General features: G+C 44.6%; 1 protein-coding gene across 2 annotated transcripts in view; it reads right to left on the bottom strand.

Moving 5' to 3' along the window:
- Positions 1-13,309, bottom strand: part of MRPS27 (mitochondrial ribosomal protein S27) — a 62,670-nt gene that overhangs the window by 31,798 nt on the left and 17,563 nt on the right. For both annotated transcript variants that reach the window (XM_020790257.3, XM_072992631.2), the window contains exon 4: positions 5,258-5,316. In XM_020790257.3, coding sequence (XP_020645916.1) covers positions 5,258-5,316 — 59 coding nt within the window. The remainder of the gene's footprint in view (positions 1-5,257; positions 5,317-13,309) is intronic.

Here is a 13,309-nt window from a genome sequence, read left to right on the forward strand (position 1 = left end):
ATGTATCTACGTATGAGAAACAGCGGGACTGTAATTCAAAAAGACATGTGTCAGAGAAGTGCAGGGTGTATATGTGCCATGCTGCTAGCAGGTGGGCTACCACAAGCAGCTGCTTGTCAATAAATCCAAAGGGTACAGAGAGTTTTATAAGAAGATGCAATGCAAAAGGGGGCTGGCCTGAATCATATATTGGCCGTGGTTGTACTTAAGGCAGTTAGTAATCATTTCCAATGCACGAGCTAGAAATGTCACTTTCTTAAGAGTACAACACAGGTCATACTTACTCTGGAATTCTAGGAACTGTACTCTAAAAAAGTAACCTTTCCAATTTGCTCAGAGCTGGTTGACTGTTAAGAAGAGTGGAACATAGGTTTTGACTCAGCATTGTGAGGCATGGGACATTAAAAGAGGTAAGGTCTAGCTTACACCCAGAATATATAAGGGGAAAAAATCACTTTATCCAAATCAACTTTGCTTAAGGATTTTGGGTAATGGACAGCTAATAGCCAAACAAAGACACTAGAAACAAGCAAGAGAGAATTAAGGGCCACTTCAAACAACCACAACAAGCAACAGTTTAAGAGAGAATTAGTTGTTCCTGATACAGCAGCTGTATGGTTTAAGACATTACTCCAAAGCATCAGGGTAGGAAACTTCATCGGGGAGATCTGCCAACACAAGAACCTGAAGCAACAACAGTATTAAAACCGCTTCTCCAGTACAAGCCAGAACACACAGATGAGCTACCATATGGCAACTGCCATGTGGAGACTTAAAAGCAGCAGTTGCTTTTAAGTGATACGGCTGATTAAAACAAAGCTTTACCACAAATACAGAAACAATCCATCCTATGTTTGGCATTCTGAGACCCTACCACCATCATCTCCAAGATGTTCAGTTTTCCCAATCAACCTGCAAGACATTCTTCATGTTCTTTAACTCTGCTATCCTTATGTTTTCTAGAAAGGAAGGCTAGATCCGAGTTAAAATTCCTCATGTTTTTTGTGGTGAAAAATATCTCCAGCATCTACATTTCAAAACTGAGCAACTTTCAAAGGTCCATGGGCTAAGTTTATCCCCTGGAACCAACTGATGACGGTGCTCCACCAAAGCCAAATTTACTGAACTAGCAGCAAAAATTCATTAGTGCTTCTTTTACACTCCCCCCAAAATATGTGCAAGGCACACTTACCTTGTTTCTGAGATGAACAGGACTCCCACAACCATCCTGGAAACACTACTATCCTTGGAAATAAGGTCTATGCACCCCCATACCTCATATCTTCTAGAAATAACCTATTCAGGAGTGTTCCAAGAGCCTGGTGCACCTTGTTTACATTGTTTACATAGCTAAAAGTGCTCAGGAAATGCATCTTAACAGTATTATCTGTCTTAAAAGCAAGCTAAGTACATCCTGCACTACATGATTTCATTTAACAAAGGAATCAATTACGGGTATCCCTTGGGCAAAAACTCTAAGACAAAAAAGTACAGCAAGGGCCACGTGCAGCTGTACAATGAAGGCACACACCCTTGGTTTCTCGCCTTAAATAGTAAGAAATAAGGAAAAATTTTGCTTCAGACATTGGAAAGCAGTTGTCACATGGAATAGTAGTACTGAGTTTGGAGGGGTTCAAAAGTTATATTTGAATGCAGAATCTTCTGTTCCAGAACAACATGCTAAAATTTGACTAGATCATTGTACAAGGCACTAGAAAACAACATCTCCCTTCTCTCTCATTTAAGGCCACTTATTATACAGTACAAGAAATATACACCTAGAGCAATTTTTTCAAAAACAGAAATTAAGTGAGCAGCTGTGGAAGCGAAGCTGACAAACAACAGCTATAAATATATTGTGTTATACAAACCTGAGAAACATCTTCTTACACCTGCCATTTTCCTTGGCATGTGACCCTCACTGTGTATTTTTGCAGATAAATTTTCTTATACACACAGGACAGATATGTAAAGGCCTAACGAGTTACATCTACTATTTCATTATCATTGGGAAATGTGGAAATCCACCCTCTAATTCCTTTCTAACCCACAAAATCCAGTGACACATGCTTCAGGCTTTCCTATCCCATCCTTTGACTATCACTGCCGTGTACAAAATTCTTTTTCCTGTTTGCTGTTTTGAAGGCAAGGTAAACATTGGAAGGTAAACTCAGCAAAGGAACATTGGAAGGACATCCAAGTAATAAGTCATATTGCAGTGAATAATGGGCAAATTGCCCATCTATTTAATCCCAAAGAAAGTGCATTAATTAATCACCATCATTTTATGCAGCTACTTCAGTGCAATGTAGAAGTGGGAGGCCCCAAGAGGTACAGGAACCACACACCCTGATTTCTGGACCTTGGAAGGCCACTATTGTTTCCAAAATGTTTTCTTGCAAAACAGGCAGGGGAGTTACTGAAGAAGCTCTCCTTGTGTCCACTAGTTTCCCCAAATTAAAAGAAAGTCACAAATTTATTCTCAAAAATTTAAAATGTTGTTTTTAATGATGTTATTGATGCTACTGTTGATATTGGTGCTGTTGTTGTAGGGGTGTGGATATGCTGTGGAAAAAATTAATTTCCTCTTAAGTGTACATTTTTAAACAGGCAGTTATTAGCAAACACAAGTCTCTGAGTGCATGTTTATACTTGCCTGTTGCACTCATATTCACAAATAAAAGTAAAGAATTGCCCCTATATTGCAAAATGCATTCTCCTATTTCTTTGTACTCACTTTGTTGACTTTAAAAACAGAAAATTAATGCACGCTACCTTGTTGTTAACTTCGTAACACAATATAAGGAATATGCTGGTTTCAAGCAGAAAGAAATTCAAAACCAAGTCAAGAGTGCAACTGAAGTGACAACACGACCCGTGGGATGGCTAAACAGATCACAAACGTTGAAAATAGATCACTTAACACTTTTGAAAACCTCTCCATTTGGGGGTTGTGCTCAGCTTGCCTTGTAATTAGTCTTCCAAGCAGGCACAGTTCCAGGATGTTGTGGGCTAATGGACAGTGAAATATCATTGAATCCTTCCCTTTTGTCTCACAGACGCCTCTCTCCAAATTTCTGCATGCAAGACCTGGCCAATTTGTCACACTGATTTCCATAAAACTAATTCCTATTCTGTGTTCATAGGTTCCCTCACACTTGCCCACTTACAGAATCCCTTTCCTGCAAATGCTGAAGTTACGAAGATTAAGTCTAAAATCTTACATGAAATTACAAGCTGTACAAGTAACTGCTGTTACAAATGACTCTAAAAAGAGTTACATTGTTGTAAAGTTTGCTTGTATATTAACAGTGTTGTGCAATACCTGTTCTAGGCAGGTTGCCAGCTGTCTTTACTGTACCATCTTGGCTGCCATCTGTGTTTTCCAGCTCCTACTGACCTTCTTCCGATTTCTAAACCCCACGTCCCAGCTGCTACCACAAAGGCAGGACAGCTAATAATGAAACAGTAATTAAACATTTCTGATGCTGAGAATATATGCAAATGAAGACTGTCTCTGAGGTTTAAGACAGCAAGATGCTTAAACCTTTGATTACTGCGGCCTCATTGCACACTACACTCTCTTCCCAGTGCCAACACTCCTGTTTTTTCAGCAAATCATTTTTCATACAGCCTCTGACATTTGGCAACAGAAGGGTGCCACATTTTAAATGCTTACAGCCATTTTATTTACAGTAATAATAAAGAAGTGCAAGGCACAAATGAGCCATTTCCACAAGGTCACTTACTTTGACAAGTACTTTTTGTCATGAGAGGATTCTGAAATCAGCCAAGGGCAAGCAATCCAACCACAGACTCACACCCACAGTAGCTGTACCACAAGTAAAGGGAGCTTTAACCTCAATTCTGCTATATGAACATCAGTAAGGCTGTGCTACTATTCTCACTCTCATTTGACTACATGAGTAATTGGGTGAGAAGTATCACACTGAAAGAATTCTGACCGTACTTCCATTGGTGTTCACTGTTGGCAGAAACTAGTTTGCTAAATCCATCTTGGCATGGTGAAAGCAACTTGAGAGCACCCAACGGCTTTGACACAGCTGGATCTCACATGTGCTCTTTCAGTTTCTGAAGTTTACCTTAGAATTGTGAAATGAGTGAGGGTTTTATTTATTTTTTTACTATTCTCCATCATTCCACAACCTGTCTGGCTGTCCATACCTCCTGTGTCTATGGGACCCCGTAAAATTAAGGCCCAATCCAAGAACTGTTGGACCTTATTTTATAATTTCAGTAAAATGTATAGGAATACATTATCCCACAATATAAAATTAGAATTTATAATCCCTATTCCACATTGAGATACTTCAGCTACAGCATATTTTACATTACAAGTATCACTGTATAAGAGTTTTATAAAACAAAATAATTAACAATAATAAAAGATCTGATTGAAATGAAAAATCCAATTTAAATTTGAAAAATCTGATTTTAAATTTTCCAAACAGTCCACTGGAGCAGCTAATCAGCACATGAAAAAACACAAACAATCTTAAAAGGATTGCTTGTTCAGATCTTTATTTCTTGACAATTTTTTAAAAATAACTGTTCTGTCCTCAAGCTACTTCATACTTGATAGAAGTACCTTGATATCATCTCTCAATAGTTGATTTAAAAGACTGTTAGAATTTTAAAAATAAATAAAATATATACACATTTGGCTGAAACCATCCATAAAATGGCTGCCACAAGAAATATGAAAGTTTAAAAATAAAATGGGAAAACACATACAAACATTTGGCTCAAACCAACTACAAAATGGCTGTTGTGGGGTATGGCTAGTATCAAAGGACAACGAGATGACTGACCAAACATTAATGGGATCTAAGTCCCAACACATGAACCAACTCATTTGAACCCGCAGGTTGGTTGGCTGTTTTTTGCACCGATAGAAGATTTTTCAAAGAATGCAAATACTAATTTTAAAAACCATTCAAAACTTTTGATAACACAATGACATCAAAGAGAGTCCTTGAACTTGCCAAGACATTTAAGAAATGTTGGGGCTCTCCACTGTTCCATCCTTTCACTGGAGCAAAATATGTACTTTCCAGCAGCAAGCTGGTGAGTGTACTTGTAGGTTTTGCCACCATTAATACCCAGGTTGATTTCACTTTATTTGAAAGCAACACTTCACTGACTACAACCAAGAGCTGGAAGAAAAGCAGATACTAACACCTTTGGCTTTTTCAGTTTACAAAATGGTCATCAGAAAATCAAAAACTGTGCTTACTTGTAAAGATAGTATTCAGCTTGATCCACTTGCTCACGTGAAGCAATATTATCTACAAACTGAGAAAAAGTTTTAGAAATGGACATTTTGAAGTGCACAATGTATCCTTATGTAAAATTATCCTTGCTTTAATACATTTTTGACAAGATGAATAGCAATCCATATATGTTAAAAGGATTTGTTTCATAACTGGATGTTTTAGAAGTATAAGTCAATTAAGTTACCAATATATAGATCTATGTGTCCAGATTTGTGTGTGTGTGAATGACTGAACAAGTGAGCAGATTGTGACTGAATATATCTATATCTGACATGTATCTTCAAAGACTTACAAGGTAAACCAATAATCAAAAGTCCTTGAATTATATGCTGAATACAAACATGTTAAGTCCTAATGGATGATAACCTGAACTCTTCATGTGAGTTTTTCATTTTTACGTGCACATAAAATTAGTGAGAAAGTATATCTGGGTAGCTAGTAAATATTAGGGCCCAATACTGAGTGAGTGAAATTGACACTAGTTATTGAACAAGTGGAACTTTCAACAGAAACTCTAACCAAAATCCAAGTGAATATTTACTCCTGCCCTGATAGGTAAATAGCCACTAATTAATGAATCCCTGACTGAATTCCTAGTAGTGCACCAGCTGCATGACCTGCGATGAAATTAGGAATACAACTGGAGACACATTAATCCTGTTGAAATTCAACCTGCTCAGTCTTAATTCCATTGTGGGTAGAAAGAGTCACCTGCTCATACTTCACATGTGTGTGGCTGGCATAATTTCAGCTACATAAAGAAGATGACTCAAACTATTTAATAGAAATCAGAAGGACTCAAAATCTAGTGCTTGGTTTGGCTGTCCTTTATAGCTCTACAAGCAAAAGCAAAAATTAAATGTAATATGGGGATAGAGCCAAAATGAGTTTGATTGCATAGTTCATAAAACATAGGAGTTAGCTTTTTTGTACAAAAAATAGTTTGACATGTATATTTTTTTAAAATACAAAATGCATAAACTTCTAAGAGGCCATGAGAATATTAACCTACACTGGCTATTGTCTTTTTCAGGGCCTTGAGCATTCCACATCATTAGGCAAGAGTTAAAATCTGGGAAGCCAGATACCGGAAAAAATGCTAAATAATGACCTCCTTCCTTTCGCAGAATCATCCAGAACGAAAAGAGAAGAATTGAGACCACAGTCACTGGATTTCATAAGACTTGACCTGAAGGTTCATAGATACTGCTGGTGTGTAAATCAAATCAGCACCAAGTTAACAGGTGGGCCTCCCTTTCACAGTATCTATCAGGGTAGGGGAGCAGCCACCTGCTCTCTAGTCCCTGGGCGTTAACGGAAGAACAATCACTCATCCTCTCAGCTTCACTGCTTAAGGGCATACATTATGCACGGCAGCAATATAGTGAGTTATGTGTAATTATCACTGAACAGGAAGAAGTCAAATAGGGAGCAGCTGCTGTTCCTTGGACATGTTGAATCACAGGACATGCCATGAAAATGGAAAAACTGCATGATGTTTTTTTAACAAAACAGTTTTTTGATACAATACTCAACTGACTTATAGAATATGGTAACAACAAATTTCAGCTATTGCCAATAATATAAACGAGGCTTGTGAATAGAGACACACATTCAACAATGGGAAAAAAAATAACAAGAGGTATCAATATGATTATACTCCTTTGAAGAAGAGATAGCTCAGTAATAAGCGTACAGTACATCCATAGTATGCTGAATGTTTCACGTACAATCCCTGGCTGTTCTCATTAGGGCAATGTGGTAGCAACTATAGGATTCTGCTTAACATCCACAAGAGCTGCTCCCAAATGGCACTAGATGGACAGTTTAACTCAGCAAAAGCAGCTTCCTTCTAGCACTGCAGGACACCTATGGCCAGAGGGGGAAATCAGTGGTCTTCTACATTTTGTTGGACTGCAGCTCCCATCAGCCCTAGAAAGCAGAGCCAACAGTGAAGAACAAGAGGAAATGGCAGTCCAATGGCATTGGGGAGCCCTCAGTTGCCACCCCTAGACAATTGTGAAGGAGTGAGTCTGAGTGTGCCGTCCTCCGAGAGAAAGGAACAGTCAGAGGAGAGTGGCTGCGTGGAGGGCGTCCTGGTTGAGATAGAGCAGGACGAGGGAGTGAAGAGGAGGCCCACGGAAGTCTGCTTGGCAGATGAAGAAGGGGTGGAGTTTGATTTAATCATGTGGGAGGACATAAAAGAGGGGGAAAAGGCGCGGGAATTCAGTTGGCTGGGGGAAGGAGCGCTAGCAGGATACGTAACCCGAGGGGTTCAGACGGAGCCCATGCTTGGGGCTGAGGGTTTTGGAGACTTCGCGCGCGACCTTCCTAATTGGGGACAAGGACGAGGCATATCGCCCGAGCCATTACCACCTGGTCGTAGCGGCCGCGTATACGACCCACTGGAATGGATAGTTTCGGTCTACCCACGGAATTTCCTTGGTGGCCGGAAGGTGATCAGGCCGGGGCCCGAGTTCCAGCAGAGGCCATTGGAGGGAGATTGGGCCCGCCACCCCTGTTGCGGGACGGTGTGCGCGGTAAGAAGTGCCCCGTTACGACAGATGACGGATCGGGAGCGTTTTGGCCCGGCCCCCTGGTAGACTTCAGCGAGAGTGGGGATCCGCGGCCCCCTAAGCGTTATCACTTGTTGTCTGATGATGTTCTAAAGGACCCATTTGATCCTGTTGAGTTGCATGTTCGTTCTAATAAACTTGTTAATTTTGAAGAAGACTCGCCTCCGCGCCTGTTTCCCGCCTTTACCACTCAGCCCCCCCCCGGCTACCGTACCCACTTGTCACAGTGGCGCCCAACGTGGGGCCGGGGGTGCGCTCCTGGCGGGACAGGAGGAGATGACCAGGATTCGGGAAGCCATGGAGAAACAGGCTAAGCTTATTGAGAGTTTAACGGAGCAACAGATATTGATGGCGAGACAGTTACGTGGGCAAGGAGGTGAAGAGGAAAAGGGCGCGAAAAACGTGGCGAGTGTGCGAGGAAGCTTGGTGGCGGGACCGGCCCCAATCCGGATGCAAAAGATGACAAACACGGACGATCCCGAAGCTTACTTGCACACTTTCGAGAGGGTCGCGCTGGCGGCAGGGTGGCCGAGAGACCAGTGGACTTTGGTCCTCATCCCTTGCCTTACAGGGCTATTACAGGAGGTGGTGGATACATTGAGCGTACAGGAGGCAACCCAATATGAGACGGTTAAAAACGCCATTTTGAGCACGCTCAATCTCACGGAGGAGACCTATAGGAAGCGGCTGCGGGAGCTCAAATGGAAGCCGGGGACCCACCCTCGTACAGTGGCGCAACGGATGCGCGCCAACGCCATGCGATGGTTAAAACCAATGGAGAACAGCGGGGAGAAGATAGTCGACGCGGTAGTCCTAGAACAACTAGTACAGTCACTGGGGGCCGGCGCCAAGGATTGGATACAGAAAAACAACCCGAAGACACTAGAGCGGGCGATAACCCTATTGGAGGATTATAGCAACACGGAAGGAGTCAACAAGGAAGCGCCCGCCCCCTGGGCGGAGAAGCCGAGACCGCGTGGAGGAGAGGTTTCACTTTCAGCACCCAATTTTAGTGCGAAACAGGGAGCGGAGATGAGCGGACCAGCCAAGGCGCGCGGAAAAATGTTTGAGCCTTTCAATTACAAACCGGTCCGGCCGATCACGGTAGATCAACGGATTTACGCCCCGGGGACGGGATGGAGGGAAGGCAAAGACGGACGCCCCATCTATAATCCCGGAGCGGTATGGCGCGATGGCAAGGAGGGGCGGCCCATTTGCTTTTCCTGTGGGGTCCCTGGCCATGTAAAGAAAAATTGCCCGGGGGCTGATTGCTCGTGGGTGGGTCAAATGGTGGCTTTAAAGGAACCAGCGGCACCCTCTTCGGAACGATGGGAGATAGACGCGTGGGTGAATGGGGAAAAGAAGAGAGCTCTCATTGATACAGGGTGTGGGAAAACGCTGGTGCGAGACTTGCCGGGAGACAAAAAAGATGAGGGGTTTTCAGTCCGATGTATTCATGGGGATCTCAAGAGGTATCAGACTATGTGGGCCAATGTTAAGGTGGGACAAGAGGAGAGACGTATGAACATTGGCGTTGTTCCGGGACTCTCCAGAGAAATGTTGCTTGGACGGGATTGGGTTGGTTCGCGCGCGGTTGGGACTATTAAAGAGGGGTTGCAAGGGGAAGATTTGCAAGGTGAAGATCAGTCCGATTTTTTGCAGAAGACCTCGCGGGAGCAAGTGAGGGCCATGCAACAGGACGATGCCTCGTTGCAAGAGCCGCTGTTAGCAGCGCAACCGTCGGGAACGATAGTAAGAGGACAAACCGGATGGGAAATGGATAAGAATTTATTGTATTATGTGCATGAGGGGGGGGAATGGAGGCTAGTGGTACCCCTTAAGTGGAGAACTAAGGTGATGGAGTTGGCCCACGATGTCCCGCTGGCAGGGCACCTAGCTGAAGAGAAAATGAGGGCACGGGTGGAACAGAGGTTTTGGTGGCCCACGCTAGGGAGGGATATTAAGGAATATTGTACCACCTGTCCACAGTGCCAGAAGACGCAGAGGAAACCCCAAAAGGGGGCCGAGCTCATACCTTTGCCCCTTATGGACCATCCATTTCAAAGAATAGGACTGGACATCGTGGGTCCCCTGATCAAGTCCCAAGGAGGACACACTCACATATTAGTGATAATAGACTATGCCACCCGGTACCCAGAAGCGGTTCCCCTTAGGACAACCACCGCAAAGGTGCTTGCTCGTGAGTTAATGCAGGTTTTTTCTCGATTGGGTTTTCCCAAGGAAATTCTCACAGACCAGGGCTCCAATTTTATGAGTCAGACATTAAAGGAGCTATGGCGCCTCCTAGAGGTAAAACCCCTCCACACCGCCGTGTATCACCCGCAAAGTAATGGCTTGGTGGAACGATTCAACAAGACGCTGAAGGGAATGATAAGAAAACTGGTCATGGAAAAACCTAGGAGGTGGCACCTCTTGTTGGCTCCCCTCATGTTCGCCATCAGGGAGGTACCACAAGCCTCCACAGGGTTCTCTCCCTTTGAGTTGATGTATGGGTGGAACCCTAGGGGGATTTTGGATTTGGTGAAGGAACAATGGGAGGAGGGACCAGATGAGGCCCGCATCACGGTACAACATGTTATAGAAATGCGAGAACATCTAAGGACGGTGGCAGGTATAGCCAAGGACAATTTGGGCAAGGCACAGGTTGGCCAAAAGGCGAGATACGACAAGAACGTTAAATTGAGGGAATTCAAGCCGGGGCAGAAAGTCTTGTTATTGATGCCTTCTGATCAGGCTAAGTTGTTTACCACTTGGCAGGGCCCCTACGAGGTTATCCAAAAGATAGGCCAAGTGGATTACGAGATATATATGCACGACAAAACCAAAAAGAAGGGCATCTTCCATGTAAACTTATTAAAGGAGTGGAAAGAGAGGGAAGCCTTGTGGGGGGAGGTGGAAGAGAATGAATTTGGACCTGAAACAGAGATTTGGCTTAAGGCTGATGGAAGCTTGCCCATAGATGAGACCTTAGATGTTCTGCAACAGAGAGACCTGCATGACATAGAGAATGACTTCAGACACTTATTCTCGGGAACCCCAGGGCAAACTCAGTTGATTTGCCACGAGATTCATACTCCTGTGGGAGTAGTCACCCGGGCTGGTAACAGGACATGGCCTTACCACCTCAAAGAAGCTATTGATAAGGAGGTGGAGGACATGCTGGGTCTAGGAGTTATTGAACCTTCGCGTAGCCCCTGGAGGAGTTACCCAGTAATGGTCCCAAAACCGGATGGACAAATGCGCTTATGCATTGATTTCCGCCAGTTAAATGAAATCTCTAAATTTGATGCCTACCCCATGCCTAGGGTGGATGACCTTTTGGAAAGGTTGGGAGGGTCAGTCTACCTGACCTCTTCGGATCTCACTAAAGGATATTGGCAAATTCCTTTAAGGGAGGAGGACAAAGAAAAGACCGCCTTTGTGACCCCTAGGGGCTTGTTCCATTTCAAAAAAATGCCTTTCGGTTTGCACGGAGCGGCCGCGACGTTCCAAAGACTTATGGATCAAGTGTTGGCCCCAGTGAAAGAGTTCGCGGGTGCTTACATTGATGACATCCTGATTTATAGCAAGACGTGGGAAGAGCATGTGGAACACATACGGGCAGTCTTAAAAGAGATAGAACAGGCTGGGCTGAAGGTGAACCCCAAAAAATGTAAGATCGCGCGGAAAGGGGTCCAGTTTCTGGGGTTCCAGGTAGAAGGGGGAAAGATCCAGCCTGTATCGGACAAGGTCGAGAGGGTGGTCTCCTGGGAGGTGCCCAGGAGTAAAAAGGAGGTACAACAGTTTTTAGGCCTAGCTGGGTACTATCGGCAATTCGTGCCCAACTTTGCAGAGATTGCCGCCCCCCTGACTGACCTAACTAAAAAAAGGAAAGGAAAAGGATTACCTTGGGGAAAAGCGGAACAGGCTGCTTTTAACCTGCTCAAGGAGGTGTTATCCGCCTTGCCAAGCCGTTATGCACCCGATTTTGAGTTACCATTCTTGGTGCAGACCGACGCGTCCGACAGAGGTATCGGGGTGGTACTATCTCAAAGGCGAGGGGAAATCGAGTACCCCATAATGTATTTGAGTAAAAAATTGACTGTGCGGGAGCAGAAATATGCCACAATAGAGAAGGAAGCTTTGGCGGTCAAGTGGGCAATCCAGGCATTGAGGTATTATCTGTTGGGAGCGCCTTTTACTCTCATCACTGACCACGCCCCTCTTCAGTGGCTTAACCGGATGAAAGATACCAACCCACGGTTGACCCGGTGGTATTTAAGCTTACAGCCATTCTCCTTTCAGGTGCAATATAGAAAGGGGAGCGCCCACTCTAACGCAGATTATTTTTCTCGACAGGGCGAGGAAGAGGGAGAACGCCAGGAAAGGACGGCCCACTCGGAGAGGGGGGCGTGTGAAGGAGTGAGTCTGAGTGTGCCGTCCTCCGAGAGAAAGGAACAGTCAGAGGAGAGTGGCTGCGTGGAGGGCGTCCTGGTTGAGATAGAGCAGGACGAGGGAGTGAAGAGGAGGCCCACGGAAGTCTGCTTGGCAGATGAAGAAGGGGTGGAGTTTGATTTAATCATGTGGGAGGACATAAAAGAGGGGGAAAAGGCGCGGGAATTCAGTTGGCTGGGGGAAGGAGCGCTAGCAGGATACGTAACCCGAGGGGTTCAGACGGAGCCCATGCTTGGGGCTGAGGGTTTGGAGACTTCGCGCGCGACCTTCCTAATTGGGGACAAGGACGAGGCATATCGCCCGAGCCATTACCACCTGGTCGTAGCGGCCGCGTATACGACCCACTGGAATGGATAGTTTCGGTCTACCCACGGAATTTCCTTGGTGGCCGGAAGGTGATCAGGCCGGGGCCCGAGTTCCAGCAGAGGCCATTGGAGGGAGATTGGGCCCGCCACCCCTGTTGCGGGACGGTGTGCGCGGTAAGAAGTGCCCCGTTACGACAGATGACGGATCGGGAGCGTTTTGGCCCGGCCCCCTGGTAGACTTCAGCGAGAGTGGGGATCCGCGGCCCCCTAAGCGTTATCACTTGTTGTCTGATGATGTTCTAAAGGACCCATTTGATCCTGTTGAGTTGCATGTTCGTTCTAATAAACTTGTTAATTTTGAAGAAGACTCGCCTCCGCGCCTGTTTCCCGCCTTTACCACTCAGCCCCCCCCGGCTACCGTACCCACTTGTCACAACAATCCCATAATTTTAACACACTAGAGGCTAGAACTGAAAGACAGGCAATAAAATAGTTCATCAGACTATAGTGCTGTGAAGCTATTTTTTAAAAATAGTGCCCAGTATACTTTTGGCTTTTACACAAATAATTTTTCAGCAGTAATTATGCATTCATAAATGTCCTCCTTCTACCTGCATCTGGATACTGCAAGAACGTCTCACCCTAGAAAACTCTGATGTTTTCCCCAAGCAATATC

The sequence above is a fragment of the Pogona vitticeps genome, chromosome 2 (assembly GCF_051106095.1).
Source record: "Pogona vitticeps strain Pit_001003342236 chromosome 2, PviZW2.1, whole genome shotgun sequence".
NCBI lineage: Eukaryota > Metazoa > Chordata > Lepidosauria > Squamata > Agamidae > Pogona > Pogona vitticeps.